The following is a 25026-nucleotide window of genomic DNA, read 5'->3' as shown; positions in this document are numbered from 1 at the left end:
TTTTACTTTGGGAATCAAATACATACGAGAAGAATTCCATAGGGGATACTCTTTACAAATAAAACCAAATGATCTCCCGGTTGGTATAGAACATGACCATCACCTAATTAATTGTCTGTCATGTTTGTTTTTTGAGTCCATAAATAATTAATTTTTTATGTGATCTTAATATAAATCAATCAATATTGAAATGAATATGAATAAATAAAAAATTTAAGTACATAAACATACTTTAATGAACAGCTGCACATACAATGCACATGATACAATCAATATAGGTTCAAACTTATCATTACCGTATTCTTTTTGTTGCCATTCTTGTTGTATACAGGTTACAGTAGCTACCTTAGACTTGGTAGAACCGGCGGGAATACCATGCTCATCTCAGACGTCGGTGGGTCATATTATCTCATATAATCATCTCATTTATGTTAATTTTCCATAGATCTTGCAATTCTTTAGTCAAGTAATTCAGAAAAGGAATAGTTTGACTTATCTGTAATTCTCGATTTTTAAAACATGGGGTTCCTAGACTAAACATTTGTGTTTTTTTTAATTGACTGCTTTCCAAGCCGACTGTTTCAACATGAAAAAAAAAAAGTTTGGGTTCATATGCTCCCTGTCCAACAATGAATTATAATATCGAATTAGAATGTCATTATTATTATCATTAATATAATTATTTCAAGATAAACCGTGGTGAGTTTTCTACTTACGTCTATAGATATTAAACAGAGATAAAGAAAGTAGGTTGTGTCTGACGATCCTGTCAATCAACCTCCCCCAGCCCGAGATTGGTTAGTAGCGCGTGAAAGGCAGGTTAATTCATCTGGTGCCTTTATCGGAGAAAAGGAATCCCAGAAAATGGCAGACAATGTCGGTACTTTTCTAGGCATTGTTGACATTGGTGCCTTCAGGAAAGAAAGTGTCCTGCGCTGATTTTCTGCTGCGTTCGGAAATGTCAATCACTGACTGCAATTAATCCAGTTATCCAGTTAATACAGTTATCCATCATTTAGGTCGATATACCTAAGTACACTGCAAGATTCTCATCTGTGTGACGCCGATGTCACCACATGCACAATGTCACTCCATCGGAATGAGGGAACTGTCCTCTTGAGTGAGTTTAAATTTTGTGTTGATAAGTTTGTGTTCCTGTTTTATTCAATGTAGGTGCCGCCTGGTACATGCTTCAACTATGTAAATGTCATCAAAGAATATAATAATGATTGGTACTACTGTGGCACCAGTGGAGTAAATCCGACTTGCTGGAAATGTGATGTAAGTTATATCTAAACACCTAAAAAAAGAACATTGTTTGACGGGTCATATCTTTGAGTGCAATTAATTTAAATGAATATAATGAACATGTGGCGAAATTAATGGATATTGAATGAATTTCGTCGTGATTTGATTTTCTTTTGTTGACGTGTCTCTAAACACATAGTTGTCAAGCAATATAGCATCGTAATAAACACAAGATGTTTGGACTACAAGACCCTAAGTCAGCATTAATGTTTGCTCTGTACATAATACACGAAGATTGCATGATTATTTCCATATTTTACCACTAAGTAGCATGGTACGCAGCATCTTGTTTTTCGCGTGATTCGTTATTTTAGAGGTGTCTAAGTTGTTACCAACTCCAGTAAAACTAAGCTCAGCATGGACATCCCAGGTATTGACGATTCTGACTTGAGAGGTAAAGCTAATGCCATCAATACCAAGTTTGCTCAGGTATCTGAGGGTCTTGACCCTTTAAATTTTAGTCATCTGCCTGTTTACTTACCTGCTGAAAAACCTCCTCAGTTGTATCCATGGGAGGTTTTTGCTGAGCTTGGTAAACTGAAGCCTGCCAAAGATGCGGGGCCTGATCAAATTCCTCCCCGGTTAGTAAAAGAGTTTGCATATGAACTGAGTGTGCCCCTGACTGATATATTAAATAGTTCTTACTAAGAAGGTAAAGTTCCAAAACAATGGAAACAAGCAATAGTTGTGCCTATTCCTAAGCAACTACCCCCCATTATTGAAAAACTGAGACCAGTGTCACTCAGCTCTGTTTTTGCTAAAGTTGCCGAAGGTTTTGTTGCGAGGTGGGTCCTCGATGATATTCAGCATAAAATTGATGAGCGCCAATTTGGCAATGTTAAAGGTGTTTCGACATCCCATTACCTTGTTAGCCTTCTTCACCATCTGCATCAAGGCGCAGAAGGAAGTCACAATGTTGGAACGGTGGTCCTTAGGGAGGACAGTTTTTATGGTCTACTGAGCTCAGCAATGCTTTGCTGTCTCCGATAGCTCATTGTATCGGAGAGGTGCGTGGCTTTTATCAAAGCCCAAACCCATTAAAGCCTGTAGCAAACTCTTTTAGGCTCCGCTCAATTGACAACTCTGCTCCGATACAAAGCATTGACCAAAATATCGATCGAATCAATTTTACGACCATGCTTGAATTAACAACCCCTTGAAACCTAATTACACCACTTTATGTAAACATAAACTTACACATATTATTTAATTTCTATTAAGCGCAGACACGACCAGAGACATGCTTATTTAATGACCACTTGAGTAGTTGATGAGTGGGTCGTTATGTACTTACTGAACACAAAGGAAATTGATTTTGGTTTTACCATCGACCGTGTTTATAATCCTGCTGCTCTGCTGAACGCTCCGATAGATATCAGCAAATTCGTATACTGTTCGCTTGTTCCTATCGAACGCTCTAGCGTACATGAACCATTATCGAAGACAGCAAAGCATTGCTGAGCTAAGTAGACCATAAAAACTGTCCTCCCTTACGTATGGCACGCCACACCGGACAAAAAACGGCGAGATTTAAAAAATGACGTCCAGTTTAAAAAATGACGTCGAGAATAAAAAACAACGTCGAGAATGAAATGATAACGTCGAGAATGAAATGATAACGTCGAGTTTTAAAATACAACGTTGAGTTCAAAACGATGACGTTGAGATTGTAAAACCAACGCCGAGTTTGTAACGGGCCGAGTTTTTTCGCGTCCAGATATTTTTCGCGTCCAGATTTTTTTCGCGTCCAGATTTTTTCGCGCCGAGAAGCGCCCTCTATAGTCTTTCTGTATATATTATATCTCAATACTAGTAATTATTATAAACCATGCAATTTATTGATTATTTACTAATATTATTCATATTTGAAAGAAACAACAATGATAAAGATAGCACTTGAGCTGTGATTATTGGCAGTATATTGTTCATGTTTCATTGTAGGTAATTGCTATGCGTGTTTGTTTAAGTCCATGATAGTGATAGTGTCTCCTTATCTATGGTTGAATCCAGCATGGTCTTGACTTGGTGGAGGTCAGTGCAGAACTGCCTAGCACATGAAAAAAGCACATAGTATGGGGTGGGTTACCATGGTTATCAGGTCAAATTGCAAGGATAGGACAGGAAATGGGCAAGGTCAGTGATGTAATGTTAGGTATGGGTAGCAGGTAGGGTCAAAATGGGTTAACAAAGACACATTGGGTATGGAGGCAACATAAGACAAAACATGAAATTTATAGGCCTACCTGTTACAATAATTTGAGTGATAATTCATGTATATCATGTTATGCTGGTTATTTAAATTTCACACGACATAAGAGTCATTCCATTGAACTGACTATGGCGAGTATACAGCTAGAAAGGTCGTAACTTAATTACACAAATGCTCTTCTACCATATTCTTCCTAGTCTTTCCACGGAATTAACCTCGGAATCAATGTCTGTCCTCTGAATCTCACTCATAAGATTTGCCACACTCACCATATTCTTTTATTTCCGCCATTGCAGATATTGAAAATGACTAGCTATTTGGACCATGTCAACATGGTCAATCAGAAACTATAGAGGGCGCTTCTCGACGCGAAAAAATCTGGACGCGAAAAAAATCTGGACGCGAAGAAACTCGGCGTTACAAACTCGGCATTGGTTTTACAATCTCAACGTCATCGTTTTGAACTCAACGTCGTATATTAAAACTCGACGTTATCATTTCATTCTCGACGTCATTTTTTTTCATTCTCGGCGTCATTTTTAAACTGGACGTCATTTTTTAAGTCTCGCCGTTTTTTGTCCGGTGTGGCGTGCCATACTTACGCACTCATAGAAATTGTTCGTTGGCATTACTCAGTAAGTTGATGTAAGTCGTTGCGTCAACTTTCCGAGTAATGCCAACGCGTACAATTTTGAGTAACGCTGACTCGATATCATTATGTTGGTCTTACTCATTTGCACTTACTTTATTGAGTTGTTACAACTCAGAAAATGAAACTAGGTTAGCATAATTTTCTAGAGGTGTGCTATAGTAAACAAAATGTTGCACTGATTACAAAAATAAATATTTGAATACTGCTAATTGTGCAGAAAATGATCAAATTACGTGAATTAAGTAACAAAGTACCAAATTGGAATAACTCAAAACAATAAGTACCAGTAACTTAATATGAACGAGTTACATCAACTTACATGTTGAGTTACAATAACTCAACTAATTGGTTCTTTGAACCTTGTTTATTTTCTAAGTTCCCTGAACTTGAATTCAGAAGTTGACATTACTTAAAAAGTTGACGCAACGACTTACATCAACTTTTTAAGTAATGCCAACAAAGTTTTTTCAGCATTTTTAAGTTCGGATAACTAAAATGAATTTTGTTTTGGCAACTTTTACACTATTTTTGAGTTGTCCAAACTTACTCCTTTTGAATTGCGCCAACAAGGCGAGTGCGGATTTTTCCAAAGCGTTTGACTTGGTCGACCATACCATCCTTGTTGATAAGATAATCCGCTTGGGAGTCCGTGGGTCCATCGTTCCATGGATTTGTGAATTCCTTCATGATAGGCAGCAATGTGTTCGCTTATTGACACTCTTTCAGACTATGTTCCACTTCATGGGGGAGTACCTCAGGGCACAAAACTCGGTCCCAGATTTCGGTCCCTCGGTTTCAGATTCTCATAAACGATGCTGCTAAAAATTCCACTTCTAGTTGTTGGAAATACGTGGATGACCTGACATTTGCAGAGAATATAAATGGATCGCAACCCTCCAGCTTTTTACAATCTGATCTTGATCAGTTTACTGAGTGGTCCAAGGGTAATTTGCTCAAATTAAATCCCTCCAAATGTCAGGCCCTCCAAGTATGCTTCAGTAAAAATAAGCCCCAGGCTGGCGACTTGAGAATCGGCGCAGAACCACTGTCATACGTCACGGAAGCTAAGGTCCTTGGTATTTATCTTCAGGACAACCTCAAGTGGGACACCCAGGTTAATAACATGCTTAAAAAAGCCAATAAGAGGTTGTTTATGCTAAGGTCCCTCAAGAGGTTTGGCTTTGATAGTGAAGAGCTGAGTGTCGTTTACAGTGGTTATGTTAGACCGATTCTCGAGTACGCCAGTGTTGTGTGACATTCTAGTATTTCAATTAAACAATCCAAAGACCTTGAGTCTATTCAAAAAAGAGCCTGTAGAACAATCCTGGGAGGAGATTACAGTTCATATCATGATGCGCTGCTCAACTGTAAACTTGACTCCCTGTCTGATAGGAGGGTGGTGCACTGTCGTAGGTTTGCTGAAGAGCTACCTAAAAATGAACAAACACAGTCATTAATCCCTCCTACCAGACTTGAGAGTCATGGTCGCAATTTGCGCAACTCCCACAATTTCTCCCAATTCCGTGCCAGGACTGAGCGCTTTCGGCTGAGCCCTATCCCATATTTTGTTAATCTTTAAATTCAATAATCTCCTCTTGGGATTGTTCTTCATTGCCATGATTGCTTTCTATAGTCTGGTGCAATTGTTATAATATTTTTGACATGTTTTGAATTTAAGTATATTTTGATGTTTTTCAAAGTGCAATAGTATTTTGGTTAAATTAATATTTGTGTGCAATATGGTGCTTTTCTGATCTAATACTTTTTCCCTATTGATGCAATTTTTGATGTCTTTTATAAGTTCTTAAAGTGTTTAATATTTTTAATGTTTATAAGTATGTTCAAATTGTAATTTTACATGTAATTTGGCCGTTTGGCCCCCGGGTTTGGCCACGATATGTGAAAAAAATAAAATACCGATAATAATAATATAAGTTTTGGATTAGATCTTTAATGAACAAAATACAATTACATAATTGTTGCACTTTTACTGTGATAGGTCCAAACGTGTACACCTCAAGAAGAGATGAATACCGGTGGAAGTACTTCTCGATTCCCTGTTCCAGGCTTGGTGACTAGCGTTAGAGGAACAGATCAGCCATTGTCAATCATAGCTGGTAAGGGTTTGTTATATTCATAGTGCAGTTATGTCACGGCAAATTCGCGTGACCTTTCCAGCCATAAACCCGCTTAGTGAAGATTAAACCGAGATATGCAGTACTAAACCATTATAGTAATCGATTGTCCAATGCAAATTTATTACCACGTGATAATATTAACCCAACTATCGATAATGTATTTGGTGTATCTTTCACTAGTTGCTGTCATTTATTCATCAAGGCGGTCTCCCGTTATTATAAGGACTATGCTAATGATTTAAAGATTGACATGTAGAGAATAAACCATATTTCATTGACAGAAAGTACTAAATCTGTACCTATTACGGTTTCGTGACACCCCTCTTGCAAATACGACCAAACCAGGGCAGCCCGGTGAAGCAAAATGTGCATTGGAATAGCACGGGAGTTTGGATATAGATGGTATATTTCTTTTTGATACAAATGTATGGTCCCCCGTTATTAAAGCTTGTACCGGGTTGAAAATTCAGATGTTTTGAAAAGAATAAGTAATTGAAACAGAGCAAGTACTAAAACCATGGCTTTTATACTCTTTCATATATGACTCTAACTAGTTCATCTCCTATATCTACAACACAGCGCTACAAGCTACAATTGCCTATTGTGAGTGCCCCTGTGTTGTGTGCATACATGTAGTTAACAATAACTGCATGATGTATGGCTCAAATTCGTTTGCTCTATATGGTATCTTCAGCAACCTAACCATGTAGAAGGAAGCCAATTGCATGCGTGGTCTGCATTTTGGAAATTGTGAGGCGCAAGACTGCCCAACAATTTCATTTCGAAAAAGCTTTTAAAACGCCACACGCCACTATGATTGTGATTCCTGGGTGATATCGAGTTATGTAGAAAGTAATAGAGAGTTTGCGAAATGCGGTTCAAAAGCACAAACTTCAACGTCTAGAGGATTACAGAGGGTTAACTATTCATAAGCACTCTGTTATTAAAGCCTCTAGAAGTAGACGTGAACGCGAAAATATATAATGAAATTATGAACGAAATTACGTCAATTTAAGAACAATAATTTCCACATTTCCTCATAGATTGCAAAATTACTTCTTATGTGTTATCTAGTTAAAAGATCAATTATTGGAGTTCAGTTTGGTTTGGTTAAAAACACACCACATGTTGTTGAAAATACTGATTGAATTAGGTTAAAATAATTTTCTGTTCCAAACGTCAAGCTTTTGTGTGTGCTCATGACGTGCAAAAATTAAGTTTGCGAAATGAAGTTCTGTAATAGCTTCAACGGTAAGGGGATTAAGTTCCTAAATAAATGGTCTATTTTTACTGGAGCAAGCAGTGGAGCATACTTCTGGAAGAGTATAGCAGGTGCATATATATTTTTTTAATAGAACATGTCATAGGTTGTGTCTGGTAAGAGAGGGGTAGGGAGGAGGAGAGGGAGGGCATTGTAAGTGGACAGGGGTGCAGTGGCGATAGCCAAGGTGAAGGGACAGTTCTCCCATGGGAAATATTGTTCTCGTACTAACTATTTTTTTCTAAATAAATTACTAATAACACATTAAACATGTTTAAGTTAAACCCCACTCTGTTTTCAAATTGCAGGTCGAGTGTTTGGAGCAGCAGCTACAGCACCTCCCGATATACCCAATAGTGACACAAGGCACGCCATATTGCGTGCTGATGTTATGGTCGATGGTACTTTTTCAACAGACGAAGATGACGCAATGGTAACGGTATCCATAGAAACAGATGCAGACGAAAAGACACAAATTGAAGGTACATTTAAAGAATAATCTCCGAAACGTCTTTTTCATGTACGATACCTTCCACCACACATGAATTAATTATATCAGCAGTTAATCTAACAATGTAGCCTTGTCTCAAGGCTACTGTCTCTTTTCCTTCTTCCTGTCCTGTCTCATTCTTTTGTTTTTTAAAAAGGTTTTTGCTTGCTATTCATTAGCACTGACTCAGTGCGAACTGAGATAGCCCAGTAGAGCAGCCATTTTAGGCTGGTCCAGTTGAAATACATACACCCCTATGGAAGACTTAACGGTGTGAAGTTTTCACACAGGGAGTGTGAATATCAAATAGGGCTACCTGAATGGGCGGCTCCATTTGAAATCTACACCCTCTGTGTCTCAGCTCTGATTAAGGTCATGTATTCCATAAGGGTGCACGGATTTCAACTAGAATAGCCCAATTCGATGTCCTTCAAAAGCGAAAGAGCTCAGATGTGTTTTTGTGTAATTCAGGTGATTCAACGGACTTTGTGGGTGAACCTATCGTTAAGGGTGATCATATATATTACTTCTTTCGTGAGATTGCTGAAGAATATATGAATATTGACAAGATATTCTATTCTAGAGTAGCCAGAGTTTGCAAAGTAAGTTTTCTTTTGAGTTCAAATGATACATTCTATTATGAGATAATAACTCAAAAAAATCTATGCATCAAAAATTGAAATAGAAAAAGGAACCCCGATTTTGTTTTGCAAATTTTGATGCCTCATTTGTCTTAGTAGCCAAAAATTGGTTGCCATGGTGACCCTTTGAATGAAAAAGACCCCCAATGTTGCCAATTAATTTCAGACTTTTTTTTTCCAAGTCAATATCACAGCAAATCACCACCGCCGGGAATTGAACCTGGGACCTAATGCACTAAAGGCAAGTACCCTAACCATTGCGCAACGCTCCCCCCCAAAAAAAACATTCAAAGGTTGCATCTAAACCCATTGAAAATTTTGCTTTTGTAGCTACCCAGCAAACACAAAACGTTTTCGACATCATTCGCAAAAGGTTATAAAAGGTTGTCAGAAAACGTTTAAATGTCGGGTTATATAAAGGGTATATTAAGAGTATAAAACGTTTTCGTAACCTTAAAAAACATTTTTTGATAATCTACTGCTCAGCAAACAAAAATGTCGGGTTATATAAAGGGTATAAAAACGTTTTAATAACATTCCAAAACCATTCTGGAAAACTTGATACAAAACATTCTAAACAGAATGTTATTTTGGGAGTTGAAAAAATATTTTGCGAAAAATGTTTGCCCAAAATATTTTCAATAACGTTTTAAAAACGTTTTCATGACCTTTATATAACCCGACATTTAAATGTTATTAAAAGGTTTTGAAAAAAAATTTTAAGAACATTTCTGTGTTTGCTGGGTTCAAATATTTTAACATAATGTTATTTAAGTATTGACACAATATTTGGCAAAAATGTTTGCAAAAATAATTTACAATAACATTTTTTGAAAACATTTAAAAATATTGTTGTAGTGTGCTTTCATACAAAACGTTTTAAAACGTTATCATTTTTATATAACCCGACATTTTAATGTTATTAAAACGTTTTTACCTAAACCAAAAGCCAAAATATAACTTATTTAAAACGTTTTTAAAACGTTTTTTTGTGTTTGCTGGTAGAGTGCCTGGTCGTCACTGGTCACCGCGGGTCATCCTTGACCAGTCATGTAGAGTATGTATTGGTACACTGACTTGAGTAGTTTCGAAAATGCTTCTTTTTCATTCAAAGACTCACCATGGCTACAAACTTTGAGCTATCAAGACAAATGACGTATCACAATTTGCAGAATTAACCTGGATTTGTGTTTGCTATTTCAGTTTTTTAAATTTGATGCATTGATTTTGAATTTTATATCGTAATATACGTCTAGCCCTTTTCTATTCACAGATTATCCATTGTATTTCTTTTGTTTAAGGTTCGCTGCCCACACCATTACCTAGAGTAATGGAGGTGGCTAGCTGCCCAGAGACCATTATCAACACAATAGCTCAAGATAACGGTCTCGGGCTGCGAGCTAAACAAAAGGAATACCATGGCCATTCTAGAAACACTATGGAAAGGATCACAACATACATGTAGAATCTGAGTTCGTTACTAGTCTCAGGTAGACTTAGAAAACAAATGCATTTACAGCTCAATTTAAATGCAAATGTTACATGGCAAGAGAAAATTATAGAGGGATACTGCAGTCCGTATAACATTAACAATACTATTTTATAGAATACCACTGGTGCTCAATTAATAAAGAGAGTTAAATTTATGCAAATTAAAAATTTAATTAGCATAACGAGGTAATACTCATAAATGAAAAGTAACCGTTTCGTTGAATGTATACTCAGTACATGTATATAAACTTGCCATTAGTTTCTAGAAGGAATCTGTCTTTATCCTTGCCCAACCCAAAAACGCTCAACGGTCCATGCTAATTAGCTACTAGGCAAGAACCCCGGGATACTACCCGACCAGGGGAGCTTCGCAACTAACCTGCGGTACTCATTACAAGTCAAGAGGCTGGGAGTGCAAAGCCTTACTGTGACCTACCCATAACGGGGAGCACCATTGGACACACGTTACTAAGTGTTTCAAATATCTGGTTACTCACATTTGTCTAAAATATAAATTTCATGGTGTTGAAACCCTAGAACAAACGTTGACAACTCTTTGCATTATTCACTAATCATTTGAATAACAACGGTCACGGGGTGAATACACTCCAGCGGATTAAAAACCTACCAAACCACTTCAAATACAAATGTAAATTGAGATCAATAACTATTATTGATTTGATAATGCTGGCGTCTGAGGTGTTAGTGTTTTAATTCAAGAAAGTACAGTTTGGCATTAAACTTATTTTTAAACAATTATATATACATATTTTGATGCAAACAATTTAATTTTGCTCGCCGTATATGTAAGATAAACGGTTCAAAACAGACCATTACCAGAAATAATGGGTGTGTTGTTCATGACTGGCTCAATGTTAGTTGGTTTGAGGTTTCGACCCCTATCGGGGTCTCAACCTCAAACCAACTAACATCTCACTAGTCATGAACAACACGCCCATTATTTCTGATAATGGTCTGTTTCTCACCCTTTATCTACTACATAAAGGGGGAAATTACTTTTTGGTAGGCATTTACTTTAACTACAATCCCTCATCATTTCAAATTGTAAGTTTTGATTTCTCTTTTGTTCAGAAGCCAAAAATTAAGGGATTAAAAAGTGGCGCACATCTGGTCTGCAATCATAACACTATTTTGCTGGGAGGACACAGCAAGGGTATATAACCATAAGGATAGAATGGCCTATTTAGATTATCCGTGTTCTATAAAGCTGCATATCCTATCAGCGAATGCTATACCTTGTTTTGGACTTTCAAAACAGTACCTGCTTGTGCAACCATGACTGTTTCAAAATATCCCGCCAAAATCATGCAGGTAACTCCGAGGTTGTGCATTGAATTGGTTGGAATGAATAATACTACGGGAACCAGCGTAAAGTGGATAACCTCTATTGTGCTAACATAATTATTATCGGATATCTATCACCGCGGGCGGTAGTAATTCTGTCGTAAGTGGCATACTTTCATGTCACCGTATAATTACACCCCGAGTTCTACGGCCACGAGGCCTAGAAATCATGCGAGTATATTGAAGGGGGAGGGGGATTTGTTTTATTGTATGAAACATAAACGGTGCATGATGATGGAGATGATTATGAATTAGTTTATTGTGCCCGGTAAGCACAACCCATACCTCTTATCTAGGCCCCTCTCCCCCTCCTATATAACCTCCTCTTCCCTAAGTGACTCCGTCTCCCTCCTCCTCGCCACCCCTACATTCGATATCTCCTCTATATCGAGCTCTCCTCCCCTTCCCTTTCCACTTCCAATACTATCTCCCATCTGTTTCTCTTTCTCCCCCCTTACCACCCCCCATACACACACACCCTCCCCCCTCTCTTCTCTCGAGCAATAAATAAGTTGAATAAAAGTCTACCTAATATATACTGGAAGTAATAATGTAATAGCTTTAATCTTCAATCGATCCCCGTGTATGCGATATGCATACATGAATAGACACTTGACTAGGCTTCAAGTGTCTATTCTTTTATAATCTGGGTTGAAATATTTCAATGGTCTATATTTGTTCACAGATAAATAAGCTATGGCTAATTTGGAAATCGAACCCACGCTTTCAAATGCAGGTTGACTTATTTTCGACTTCCCTGCTCGTGAATATTGCACTGCAAAATTTTCTTTTGTATACTTAGTGTGACAAGAATAAGGGAACTTGGTAGCGTTCAACTTGTTAAATGTCCTGTATAATTTTTATTTCTGTATCTATCTACTCTTGGGGTCTACTCTAAACCCAACCTCTCTGTACATGCAACAACCTGTAACAATATACAATACAACACTACACATGGTTAGTACAATCTATCTACACTCACACTAAGGAAAAGCAATCTCTCACACCCCCATCTTTGAAAGATCAAAACTCTTTCAGTTTTGTGAAAGAATCTTAGGGAAGGTCTGCTTACCATTATGACCCTTTACTGAAACTACCAAACTGAATTGATATACATTTTTGTAGCTTTTACTTTTTATAGCTAAACCTTTCTAATACCAATATAAACAGCTTCTATAATCTTTGATTTCTCCTTTTGTTTTACAAAGTAACACTGTAATTTTGCAATAAACTAGAATATAAGTAACACAATGATTTAAACATCCAGTTTCCTTTCATAGTTCTCTTTGATCTCAGTTTAGCCTTTGCTGAGATTTCTTACAACTCTTTGCAACTTTATCTGCGGGAAAGACCATCCGCATTTCCATGTGCACACCCTTTCATGTGCTCAACTCTGCAACAGAAGGGTTGCAAGTCCAAACTCCATCTAGTCAGTCTTTTGTTCTTTTCTTTGGCCTCATTCAACCACTTGAGTGGTTCATGGTCTGTCAACACTTTGAACTCTCTTCCCAGCAGATAATATTGCAAGGTTTCTATACACCATTTAACAGCTAGGCACTCCTTCTCAATTGTGGCATAGTTTTGTTCCCTTGGCAACAACTTTCTACTAAGGTACACGACCGGATGTTCTTTACCAGCTGGTCCTATCTGATTGAGCACTGCTCCCAACCCACGATCTGATGCATCGGTTTGTAGTGTGAACTCTGCATCAAAATTAGGCAGTTTCAGAACTGGCTCACTGCACAATGCACCTTTAAGTGTCTGAAAAGCATAATAACACCCTACCAGTTCAGGGAGTTTCTTTCTGGTTAAATCAGATAGTGGTGCAGCAGTGTCAGCGTAATCAGGGATGAACTTACGATAGTAACCGGACACCCCTAAAAAGGATTTCACATCTCGTTTGGTTTTGGGCTGTTCCCAAATCTCAATGGCTTCTACTTTTGTTTTCTTAGGCTGGATTTGTCCATTTCCCACAATGTGACCTAAGTACTCTATCTGAGCCTGAGCAAAACTACACTTGCTGGGTTTAGCAGTCAAGTTGGCTTGCTTGAGTGTCTCCAGCACATCTTGGACATGGATAAGATGACGTTCCCAATCATCACTGAAAATCACCAGGTCATCCATATAAGCTGCTGCAAAACTCTCTTTACCTTTCAGCAAGCGATCCATCATTCTCTGAAAGGTTGCCGGAGCCCCATGCAAGCCAAACGGAAGATACTTGAACTGATAAAGTCCAATTGGTGTAGCAAAAGCTGTGTACTGTTTAGATCTTTCTGTCAAAGGAACCTGCCAATAACCTTTGCACAGATTTGGTTATATTTGGCTGGGCCAATTCTGTCAATTATTTCCTGTATTCTTGGCATTGGGTATGCATCAAATTTGCTCAATTTGTTGACTTTCTTGTAGTTTACACAGAACCGAGCTGTGCCGTCTGGTTTAGGAACAAGCAGGTAAGGGGAAGACCAGGGGCTGTTGGACTCCTCAATGACTCCTAGTTCTAACATAGATTCTACTATTGGCTATTTCCAATTTAGCTTGGGGAATCCTGTAAGAATTTTGCCTAACAGGTTTCACTTCCTGTTCCATCTCTATATCATGTCCTATTACTGTGGTTTTCCCAGGTTGGTTTTTCAACACATCACCAAACCCTACCAACAAGCTAGACAATTCCTCTCTTTGATCCATATCCAGCTCACCATTTTCAAAAAGTTCACCCGCCAGAGCCCTATTACAAGACCAAGACAAATCTTTATCCTGACCCTCCTCGTCACGATCAACATAATTTCTGGTACTCTACGAACAAACTTCTTCAATAAGTTGACATGGAAGATTTTTTTCTACGTCAATCTCCCATCTCTATTTCGTAGTCAACTTCCCCTACCCTCCTAAGTACTTTATATGGACCCAGCCACTTGGCTTTCAAGGAGATACTACTTGAAGGCAACAACAACAAGACTTCATCTCCTGGGTTAAATTCACGATAGGTAGCTTTTACATCATACCACTGTTTTTGTTTCCTCTGAGATTCCTGCATGTTTTCCCTTACAAGGTCAGTCATTGATGCTAGTCTTTCTCTCATCTTCAACACATGAGACACTACATTCTGTGATACAGAACCGGACCAAACCTCTTTCATCACATCTAGAGGGCCTCTGACTTTCCAACCATACATCAACTCGAAAGGGGAAAACCCTGTCGACTCCTGTGGAACCTCACGATAGGCAAACAACAAGTACGGAAGCATCTCATCCCAGCCTCGAGGATCATCATCAACAAACTTCCGTATCATAGACTTCATCGTTCTATTAAAGCGCTCCACTAAACCATATGTTTGTGGATGATAAGGGGTTGTAGTCACACCCTTAATTGACAACATCTGATAAATTTCCGTCAACAATTTTGAGGTAAAGTTGGATCCTTGATCTGTAAGAATTTCCTTAGGGATGCCTACCCTAGAAAATAACTTTACCAACTCATTGGCAATTTTCGTAGCCTCAATGCTTCTCAAGGAGATCGCCTCTGGATACCTGGTTCCATAATCACAGATTACCAACACATACTTATTTCCAGACTTAGATCTTTCTAAGGGACCAACTATGTCCATAGCAATCTTCTCAAAAGGTTGTTCTACTACTGGTAACGGAATCATTGGAGCTTTGAACTTTGTTTGATACTTGGATGTCAGTTGACACGCTTCACAACTCCTACAATACTCAGTCACATCTTTATTAATTCCAGGCCAGAAGAACCTCTGAGTGATTCTATCCAACGTCTTCTTTTTACCCAAGTGCCCTGACAACGGTATATCATGAGCTGTTTTCAACACATTAGACCTTAAAGACTTTGGAACTACCAACTGCTCAACCATCTCAGTCTGACCTCTTGGAACTACTTTCCTGAACAAGACTCCTTCCTGCGACACTACATGAATATCCTCAGAACCTTTTTGATCACCTAGCCTTCGTCTCAGAATATCCAACGTCTTATCCTTACTCTGCAATTCCATTAACTTTTCCACATCTACATCTAGTATGTCCTCTCCCTGTCCCTGTGTACATTTCTCTTCCACCTTGACCGAAAATTCTTTTTTTACTTTCCCTCTTTTGGTTTCTACTTTTACGATCCCTTTCTTTAGGACTCCCTTCCATAAAAGTACTACTCTCTAAATGACCAAACTCCTGTACAAATTCTGTACTCCTATTCTCAGACCTATCCTTCAACTGTTTTGGAACCACCCCACAGTCCTTTTCAGCATGTTCTTCCTCTTCCTGTCGTTTCTTTTCCTGTTTTGCCTGCGCTCGCGTAACTGCCAAACCCGCAAATGCGTGCTCCAAGTTACTAAGTTCACCCTTTTCTGCTGCTTCTAGCAGTTTTAAAAAATTGGGAAACTCAGTCCCAATAATCACTCTTTTCTTTGGGCTATTGTTTATAGCTACTTTCACTCTATGGGTCTCCTTTCCTACCTGAATACTAACAGTGGCTGTAGGATATGATACTTGATCACCATGAACACATTCTAATTTCATCCTGTCTTTACATTTCACCTTAGATGGATCAACTAGATCACTATGTACTATCACTATCACCTGAATCTATCTTAATCTCTGTTTCTTGACCATCTATGTAACCTTTACACATGTACGTTGTCATTGGTTTTATCAATGATTCATATCAACACTGGTTTTCACTTGTAGGACCTCTTTAGATTTCTTACAGAATCTTTCAATATGGCCAGGTTCCTTACATCTTCTGCAGATAATAGGGGTTTGTTTCAGGTCTAGTGGTACTATAAGTGGCACTTTGATCTGTTCTCATTCCACTTTTACCTGGGGTTTTACTATCACCAGGTTTACTATACCTTTGGTCTCCCTTATTACCTGTACCTGTACTGGCTGCCCTATTTCCCGCATTATTTCTTGGTGGAAATTTCTTATCGGAATTCATCTGAATACCTCTTCGAGCATCACTGCATCAGTATAATCATCCGCAAGATCTGCAGCCTCTGTACCAGTTTTAGGTTTGTGTTCCCGTACCCAAATTTGTACACCTGGAGTCATATTATCAACTAATTGCTCCATGATCACAACTTCAGTTAGTTTCTCTTTACTGTTTGTTTCTGGTTTTGCCCATTTACTGAACAAATCTTTCAGCCTAACATACAATTCTCTATAGCTTTCAGTTGATCCTTTCTTTATTGAGCTGAACCTTTGCCTATAAGTCTCTTCAGTGATATCATATCTCCTAAGAATGGCTTCTTTGACCTTGTCATAATCATTACTGTCCTCTACTGACATTGTTGCATAGGCAGCCTGTGTGTGCTTTGCCTGTAAGGTGAGGTACCAATTTAACTACCCAAATGTATGTTTTGGCAACTCTCTCAAAAGTGGTAAGGTAATTTTCAATATCATCCACCTCCCCTAAATAAGCAATATGCACCTCCTTTAATTTAATCATTTCTGCCAATCTTTTCTCTTCAACAGCTTTATTTTTCTCTAACATGTCATTGACCAGTTTAACCTGTCTGTTCATTTCTATTTTCCATTGTTCTTTCTGTTTCTCCATATCAGCCTTTCGAAGATATCTTTCTTCCTCCTGTTGGCGTTCTTGCCGTTCATTATCTTTTTGTCGTTGGCGATCTTGCCGTTCAATTTCTTCTTTCCTTTGCTGTTCTTTTCGTTCAACCTCCTCTTGGTGCTGCTGATCTTGTTTTTCTTGTTTGTTCACTAACAGTTTCATCATTTTCATCTGTGCTTCCATCTGTTGTTGCATTTGAAGTTGGGTTTGTTGTTGTTGCTGTTGCACCAGTACCATTTGCTGTTGCAACAAAGCCGCTAACCAACTAGGTGGTTGTTCCACCTCTGAACTTTTCCCTTTCTTTGCCTCCGGTTTGTCAGGATTATCTCCGCCACCCTGACCTTTAAATTCTTTCCCAGTTCTTGTTTTTAATGGATCTGCCATAATGTATCAAATCAGCGGGTCTTGTTTACTTGTTAATCTTACTGATACGTTCGACAAGTCTTCTGAATTATAGTGCTGGAAGAGTTTCTTTTCTGTAACTATAGATTATTCAGACTTCTGGTAATCTCTCTGTAAGTTCTCTTGCATCAGCTTTGTGATGAAGATAAACTCTATGGTGCCACTCTCTCTATTCAGAAGAGTATCCCACCGCTGCCACCATTTGTGACAAGAATAAGGGAACTTGGTAGCGCTCAACTTGTTAAATGTTCTGTATAGTCTTTATTTCTGTATCTATCTACTCTTGGGGTCTACTCTAAACCCAACCTCTCTGTACATGCAACAACCTGTAGCAATATACAATACAACACTACACATGGTTAGTACAATCTATCTACACTCACACTAAGGAAAAGCAATCTCTCACATTAGATCATGTAACTTCAAATCAAGTGATTATCTTCTTCACACGATTATATAACAAACTGAAATGAAAACCTGCTTGCTGCAAATTTTAAGTTTCTAACAAAGGTTAGATATAAAGATATCGATAATCATGTCAGTCAAGAGCTTAGGCAGGATAATAGGAAACCACGTGACCAAAACCAAAACCAAAACTAAAACACAATATTTGAAATGAGGGAATGTATTAGGGCATATACAGTATGGTTGTCATTTTAATGATGTTTGTGCTAACACTGAGTCACGCAAAGTAGCAGGAAAATCGTCATTTTCAGGGGGTAAATATTAAAACTTTAAATATTCATTGTTTGGTGCTTAAGTAAATTTATTTTGGAAAAATAACCTCTGTGTAACCGATGACCCCACGACTCTTGTTTTTGTGAATGATATACTTGTGACAAGTACTTGTGGTATCTATATTGAAACACAGGATGAAGTTGGTCGTGGTGAATTGTTTACCACATTCCAAAAAGCACGACTAAACTGCGGCATTGCTGGAGAGTGCCCGGCGAACTATGATTATTTACGTAAGTAGCATAAGGACCAATAGGCCTATTATTATGGCGTGTCAAATAATAATGATAATAATAAAAAAAACACCCAAAAACCACCGTGTGAAAAACGAACCCTAATCATGCCAATTGCGCACATCATGAGCATGCAACTATCTGTTCTGCTTGATTCATGCCTTCATCATACCCAGCACACATATTGGTTACCTACAGGAGGTGCGTAGTATACCACCATCACAGCCACCGTGCATTTGGCGGGACACTTAAGCAGGCCCAGCCATAGCATGGCAGATGCAGTATTTTATTCTGATAAACAAAGAATAAAACTTCAGTTCAGTTTTATTTCAAGAGTTCAGTCAGAAATGTAAAAACAAACAGCAGCGAATTCAAATCAACAAAATCCAAGCAAGGCCTAAATGCAAAAGATCGTTATTCATTTCATTATGTTGATGACAGGAGAAACAGCGTGCAGAACTGCTTTCACCAAAAACGTGTTCTTCTCTAATGACCATCTTCCTTTATTTGTTACCACCAAGAGTCAAGAAACTCTAAAACTGATTTATTTTCAGTGTGTAATATTTAATTTTTCAATATGTTTCTTTTGTGCAATAAGTTTAACAATGAAAAATAAAGGAACTTTTGTTGTGCGATATTTTAATGGTTATCCGCTCTTGACACCCCTGTCATCGTGCGCTCATAAGTTAAATTGCTTTTAAGATATGGAATAGAAACTTAGCAAACAGTTACGAGGGATGAATAAATAATTTAAAAAAAAAAGACATTGTTTTGTTGTACCAACATTTTCTACATGTATTTTTTATGGGACACCTTCTATTACGCAAACTAACGGTGATCGTCGCTGAACAAGTTTAAAACATGATATATTATAACATTGAGTGCAACAGAACTTTAGGCACAACCAGAAGATTGCCGGATAAGTAAATATTGTAAATCATTATAATTTGTTGATTGTATGCATTTAGTTTTATATTCAAATAATTGTTCAACCATACTCTACTTTTCATTAAAGATTCAAATTCTGTTAACTTATACAAACGTTTTTGTTGTGCATTCTGAAGTGAATTTTGACCTTGTTTTTTTTACCTTGGGTCACAACAAACGTAATTCAATAGTCGTGGTAGAAAGAGGCCAATGAAAATTGATGTAGATTGGTAATAATTAAAAAATCCCACAACTTCTTTTCAGAGGATATCTACCAGTCGCCGACTTCCCCTGATATCATTTATGCAGTCCTTACAGACACTCCGTAAGTATAAATCTTTCTTCACTCTTTCCCTGGAAATGTTTTGCAGTACTTCAAACAGACGTTGCCATGCTGAATTTACTTACATGCATAGCAAGGTATGAATTACGGCATGTCAAACGTTTAATTAAGTCGTAGATCTAGCCAAACTTTTTCCAACCTTAACATGGGTTCAAGTAGGCCTATAATTTGGTTCACCTCAAGTTTGGTAGTGACGTCAATGCTTTTTCGCGGTTGCGCCGTAAGCGTGCCAACAAACCGCCTCTGTACGCGTGCGTGTACATTCAGCGCGTTTAACTTTCCGCACGCGATTCGATACTGCGGCGAGCAAAATACGCACATACGTCACTACCAAACTTGAGATGAACCAAATTATAGTCATAATGACACATCGTCCACACCAGGTAAATAAATATTTTGTGCAGGCAGTACATATATACGAATTTTTTATTCAATAATGAACAAATACATTTGGGCCACCAAAGCGGCATTATAAATCATTACATGAATAAATTACAAACAACATGAAATTGAACAGGAAGAATTAATTGATTTTGGTGAGCCTGTATCGCAGTCTCCAAATGATGTTGGTTCCAATCATGGAACTGACAGAAGCATACTTGGCAACAGCCTTGGCAACACGTTTGGGGAAGCCAAGTTTCTTCAACCCACTTCGGAAACGGTGATGAATATGGCCGAGTGACCCAATCACGAAGACAAGGATTTTGCAATCAAATCCGCACAATGTGAGCAAGTTACAAAGAGGAGTATACTTTTGGAACTTTGTGTTGTAACTTTCCTCAATGAAAGCATCGAAAGGACAAGTTACTTCCAAGATGAAACACGTCATGTTTTCGTGATCAATGAGAAATAAGTCTGGTTTTCTTGCTTGAATGTCCTGAAAGATGTTTGCGAATTCAATTTCATCATCGTCATTCGTGATCAGGGCACCCGAGATGATCTTTTCACGGTAGATATTTCGCAAGGCAACATTGCGTTTACAAATACATCAAAGCAGTAAAACAAGATAAACGAACAAAAGATCAGAATAAATGAGTTGTTAACAGTTTCTTGAAAGTGTTTGTGGATGTTGCACCCCTGATTGCAGTGGCAGATTGTTCCAGGCTTTGGCAGCAGTAGCAGTGAATCTGCGTTCTCCCGCAACAGAGTTGTATCTATGAACTACCAAACGTGAAGGATTATTGGAAGATCTGAGAGGAAGATCTGAGCAGTAAACGAACCACTAGAAATTACCGTTTGTAGCGAAGTAGGTGGCTGTATAAAAAGCACCGCCGGCTGCTGAGAGTGGTTGCTGTTACAAAATAAGCTGAACTTATACTCCGCGCGCGGTGAGCAATTGGTATTTGACCCACGGATGGGGGCAAGGAAGGGGCAAATCTTCCGCCTTGTCTACGCAACTGCTAATAACCCAGCTTTGAGGTGTTAATTATACAATGGTTTGCACAATGTGTGTTACTGTTTAGCAAAGTAGGTAATGGTGCCTCCAACGGACGAGGTACAAAACACACCAAGGGTCAGATAGAGATTAGAGCCAGGTATACCAACTTGGTGTGGGGAACAAGACAAAGACAAGATAAAAACTAATGTAGTATGTAAATCAGAATGATGGTGTACAGTGTACAGTCACTGCACTAGTAAAAAGTAAATCCAAAGCAACACGGATAGTAGACAATGTTAACAAAAATACAACCGATTTTTCCCTTTCTCAGGGACAAACAACACAAATATATATACATTAAAGAAGTGAGACTAGTTGTTTGAATGTAGTTGTTTGTCTCTGAGGAAGGGCAGTTTATCTACTTGAAACATCTGTTGTATTTTAGTTAACTTTGTCTACTGTCCCTGTTTTTTTTGGAATTTTACTAGTGGAGTAACAGTGTACACCATTCTGGTTTACATACTGCATTAGTTTCTATCTTGTCTTTGTCTAGTCCCCACACCAAGTTGGTATACCTGGCTCTAATCTTTCTCTTTTTACTGTTTAGCGTCATGTTCACATGGTTAAATAGCTACCTTCTGCTTCTGCTCAATTTCTGGCTGGGCTCTTTAATTGAACATTAAAGCCAGGCATGTTCGGGGGGTTGAATAAGTTCTAGATGAAGTTTGTGCATTGAGTCTTAAAGGTTTCAGACTTGGTGAGCTTGTGATTAAGTCTGGGAGTATGTTCTAATCTTTTATGGCACGGTTAATGTAAGAATTCTTGTGTATAATTGAGGCGATCAGCATGTAAAACGCTATTTAAAATCTGTAATTCTCAGAAACTAGTTAGCTTCGATTATATTTATAAATAGCGTGTATAATACGCACGTGACCACCTGCTCGCTCCCATAACACCTTGTAGGAAAGAGATTGGGAAGTGACCTTCGACACATTGGATGTTCTTCTTTATAACATATCAAAAATTCAGACCCTCTATTGTGTGATCATTTTGCTATTCAAGTTATTCCTACCTTTGATAATATTTGTCTAAACTGTATTTATTTTCATAACCTTCATGACCCAGTTCTATTTTGATTTTGCGCGCGCAACCCATGATCGGTAAAAGAAAACTTCCCATAAACTAAGGGGAGTGGAAGGGAAAATGTCTACAGTGTTGAAGGATCCGTGTTTTGCGTGGATTAATAATGATAGAGTCTACATTACCAGCCGCTATCGTCGGACCCTAAGGGGAGGGTCTAAGAGCTGACAGTCTAGTCATTCAGAAATTTGAAAATTAGGTATTTATTGTGTTTCCTAGAAATGTTTTGTACAGTATGCAAGCATGCGTCATTGGTGACATAATGAGCAGTTCCATCATGATGTTAAACTACCACGTATGTGTCGTTGTTCTTACAGGATAGACGGTCGAGCCAACTCAGCAATATGCGTGTATGATATGGGAGAAATTGCTGCTGTTTTTGACAACTCGCCATTTAGGGGTCAAATAGGTGACGACAACTCAATCTGGTGCTCTACGTCGGATTTTGATTGTGGTTCAATGACGATACCGTCTCCTCGTCCTGGAACAGTAAGGCAGAATTGCAAAACGCAGGGCTCGGCGTTAGGGAGATGTCACTTTTTTCAAAAGGGGATCCATGAATATGTCGGTGACGGGAGTCAATTTTTTGACCCCTATCACCGGCTAAAATTTAAGGCCCCTATCTCGCCCACACAAACTCAACCCATTGATGGAACTGAGACGCGAATTGTAACTAAAGTGCGCTGAGCGCGAGAAAACTTTGATTGCAAGTGTAAAGAACGCACGCGGAGCTCACGAAAATTATGCATTATATAACTGAAGATTATGCACACATTTTGATTGTAGCGCACGAAATTTGAGTCCTCAGCCCTTAATAATATTTGATAATCCCCCTATTTTTGTGTAAAAAATATGTCCCGCCCCCTATTTTTGGCCTAAAAATTATATGACCCCTCCAGTAATATTCATCACCCCATTTCCGAAGAAAATGACAGCTAACTTAGACCTGCTGCTAAGTAAAGAAATCTATGACCACTTATGGGGGCATTTTTTACAAATACATGGTGGTCCAAAAAGAATGTTACCCAATTTGAATGGTTAATTTTTCTATTAATCTTTCTAAAAATATGCGGTGAAAAAATGAGAGAAAAAGAAGCTAAAGTAACAAAATGGAAAATGTTTTACGTCAGAGGGTCAAAAATCAGTTTGTCTATACGTTATTCAATGTGTGTATCCGATTACCATCAGCATTACCATGCACATTTTGTAAACACCCTCGGCTTGTCATTTAAAATTTTACATGCATGAATGAAGTACAATCTAAGATCTTTTAAGATCTTTTACTAGTGAGTATTAAAATACTCACTCGTCATGCTAGAAGAAACAATGTACCCAAAATTAACATAAACATTATGAAATTAATATGAAAATTGCACAATTACATTTACATTTTGTGTGGATTTCTAGACAAAATTTGTTAAAATTTGAAAAGAACGTAACTGCGTGTATTTGAATCCCACCCAAACCTATCATAAGTTTACAGTAGACGTAACTAAATACATTGAATAGATGTATGAGTGTGAGGGGGAAACGTAGACATATGTGTGTCATTTGTTGTGTCATTTGTTGTTACTTCTTTGTAATTTACTAAACTTGTGGAAGTTTTTTTTGACTTTGTGATTTTTTTCAGTTTGTGCCTATGACGTTTTAAATTCTCATTGTGATGTTCAAGAAATATCACGGGTATCAATAAGTCAATAGATATTGCTGTCACTGTCTACGCAAGAATCTTCCAGGATACTTGGTATAGTGCATGACTATTAAATTTCACCTGACACCCCTATCAGGAAATATAAAATCACATAACCCCCTATTTGTGACAATCACATAACCCCTTACATTTCTCCCGCCCCCTGCGGCATTAATAATGAACGGTCCCTTAATTTTATCCTTATTCACCTAAGCTTAATTACCCTCTATTTTTCAGTGCAGCGGTACGGATGCACAACCAGATGACACGGACCATAACAAATTCATAAATGATTATCCATTGATGAACCAACCAATACCCAGCAAGCAGGTATACCCTGGCACAGTAGGAGCATATGATCGCACATCAGATTCGCCACTTATGCTACTCGATGTACTCTACATAACGCAGCTGGTAGTCGATGAAGATGCCGCTGGTACATCGCATGACGTGTTTTTCCTTGGTTCAAGTAAGTACAATTTCACCTTCAACATGTTGTGATTTCTGCATATAGTTCTGCTTAAGACCTGGTCCATAATTCATCCGCCAGAGATTTTGAAGGCTCTGAAAATGCACCTGTGTGATTCTTAAAGGTAAGTGGTCCACCAACACAAATCAACTTTCAAAATCTGGCGGAATCTCAGGCCAACTGACGAATCTCTGGCGGAATCTCAGGCCTACTGACGAATCTCTGGCGGAATCTCAGGCCTACTGACGAATCTCTGGCGGAATCTCAGGCTTACTGACGAATCTCTGGCGGAATCTCAGGCTTACTGAATAATCTCTGGCGGAATCTCAGGTCTACTGACGAATGTCATATAAATCGTCCCTACCTGTGAGAAACTTACATCACAAAAGATAATTGACATTATAGAGACGTCAACGCAAGGAAGTGGTCCACGTATCTTGTCAACATAAGTAGACATAACTATGTCAATTATATTGCACCGCGTGACCTCCGTCATATTATGTTATCCCAAATAGGATGTGTCCAAACCTTTATCACGATTAGTCTTCTATTCTGAGTTTTATGTGAATCGCTTCAAGAA

The 25026-nt window shown here is 38.2% G+C and overlaps 1 protein-coding gene across 2 annotated transcripts in view; it reads left to right on the top strand.

The window, feature by feature from the left end:
• Positions 1-25026, top strand: part of LOC140171424 (semaphorin-2A-like) — a 34775-nt gene that overhangs the window by 4414 nt on the left and 5335 nt on the right. For both annotated transcript variants that reach the window (XM_072194681.1, XM_072194682.1), the window contains exons 4-12: positions 332-394; positions 1174-1281; positions 6169-6286; positions 7877-8050; positions 8530-8660; positions 18403-18499; positions 19691-19751; positions 22605-22776; positions 24215-24446. In XM_072194681.1, the coding sequence (XP_072050782.1) occupies positions 332-394; positions 1174-1281; positions 6169-6286; positions 7877-8050; positions 8530-8660; positions 18403-18499; positions 19691-19751; positions 22605-22776; positions 24215-24446 (1156 nt within the window). The remainder of the gene's footprint in view (positions 1-331; positions 395-1173; positions 1282-6168; positions 6287-7876; positions 8051-8529; positions 8661-18402; positions 18500-19690; positions 19752-22604; positions 22777-24214; positions 24447-25026) is intronic.

This window comes from Amphiura filiformis, chromosome 15, assembly GCF_039555335.1.
Source record: "Amphiura filiformis chromosome 15, Afil_fr2py, whole genome shotgun sequence".
Taxonomy (NCBI): Eukaryota; Metazoa; Echinodermata; class Ophiuroidea; order Amphilepidida; family Amphiuridae; genus Amphiura; species Amphiura filiformis.
The sequence above is the reverse complement of the archived record's forward strand: the minus strand, read 5'-3'. Positions and strand labels throughout refer to the sequence as shown.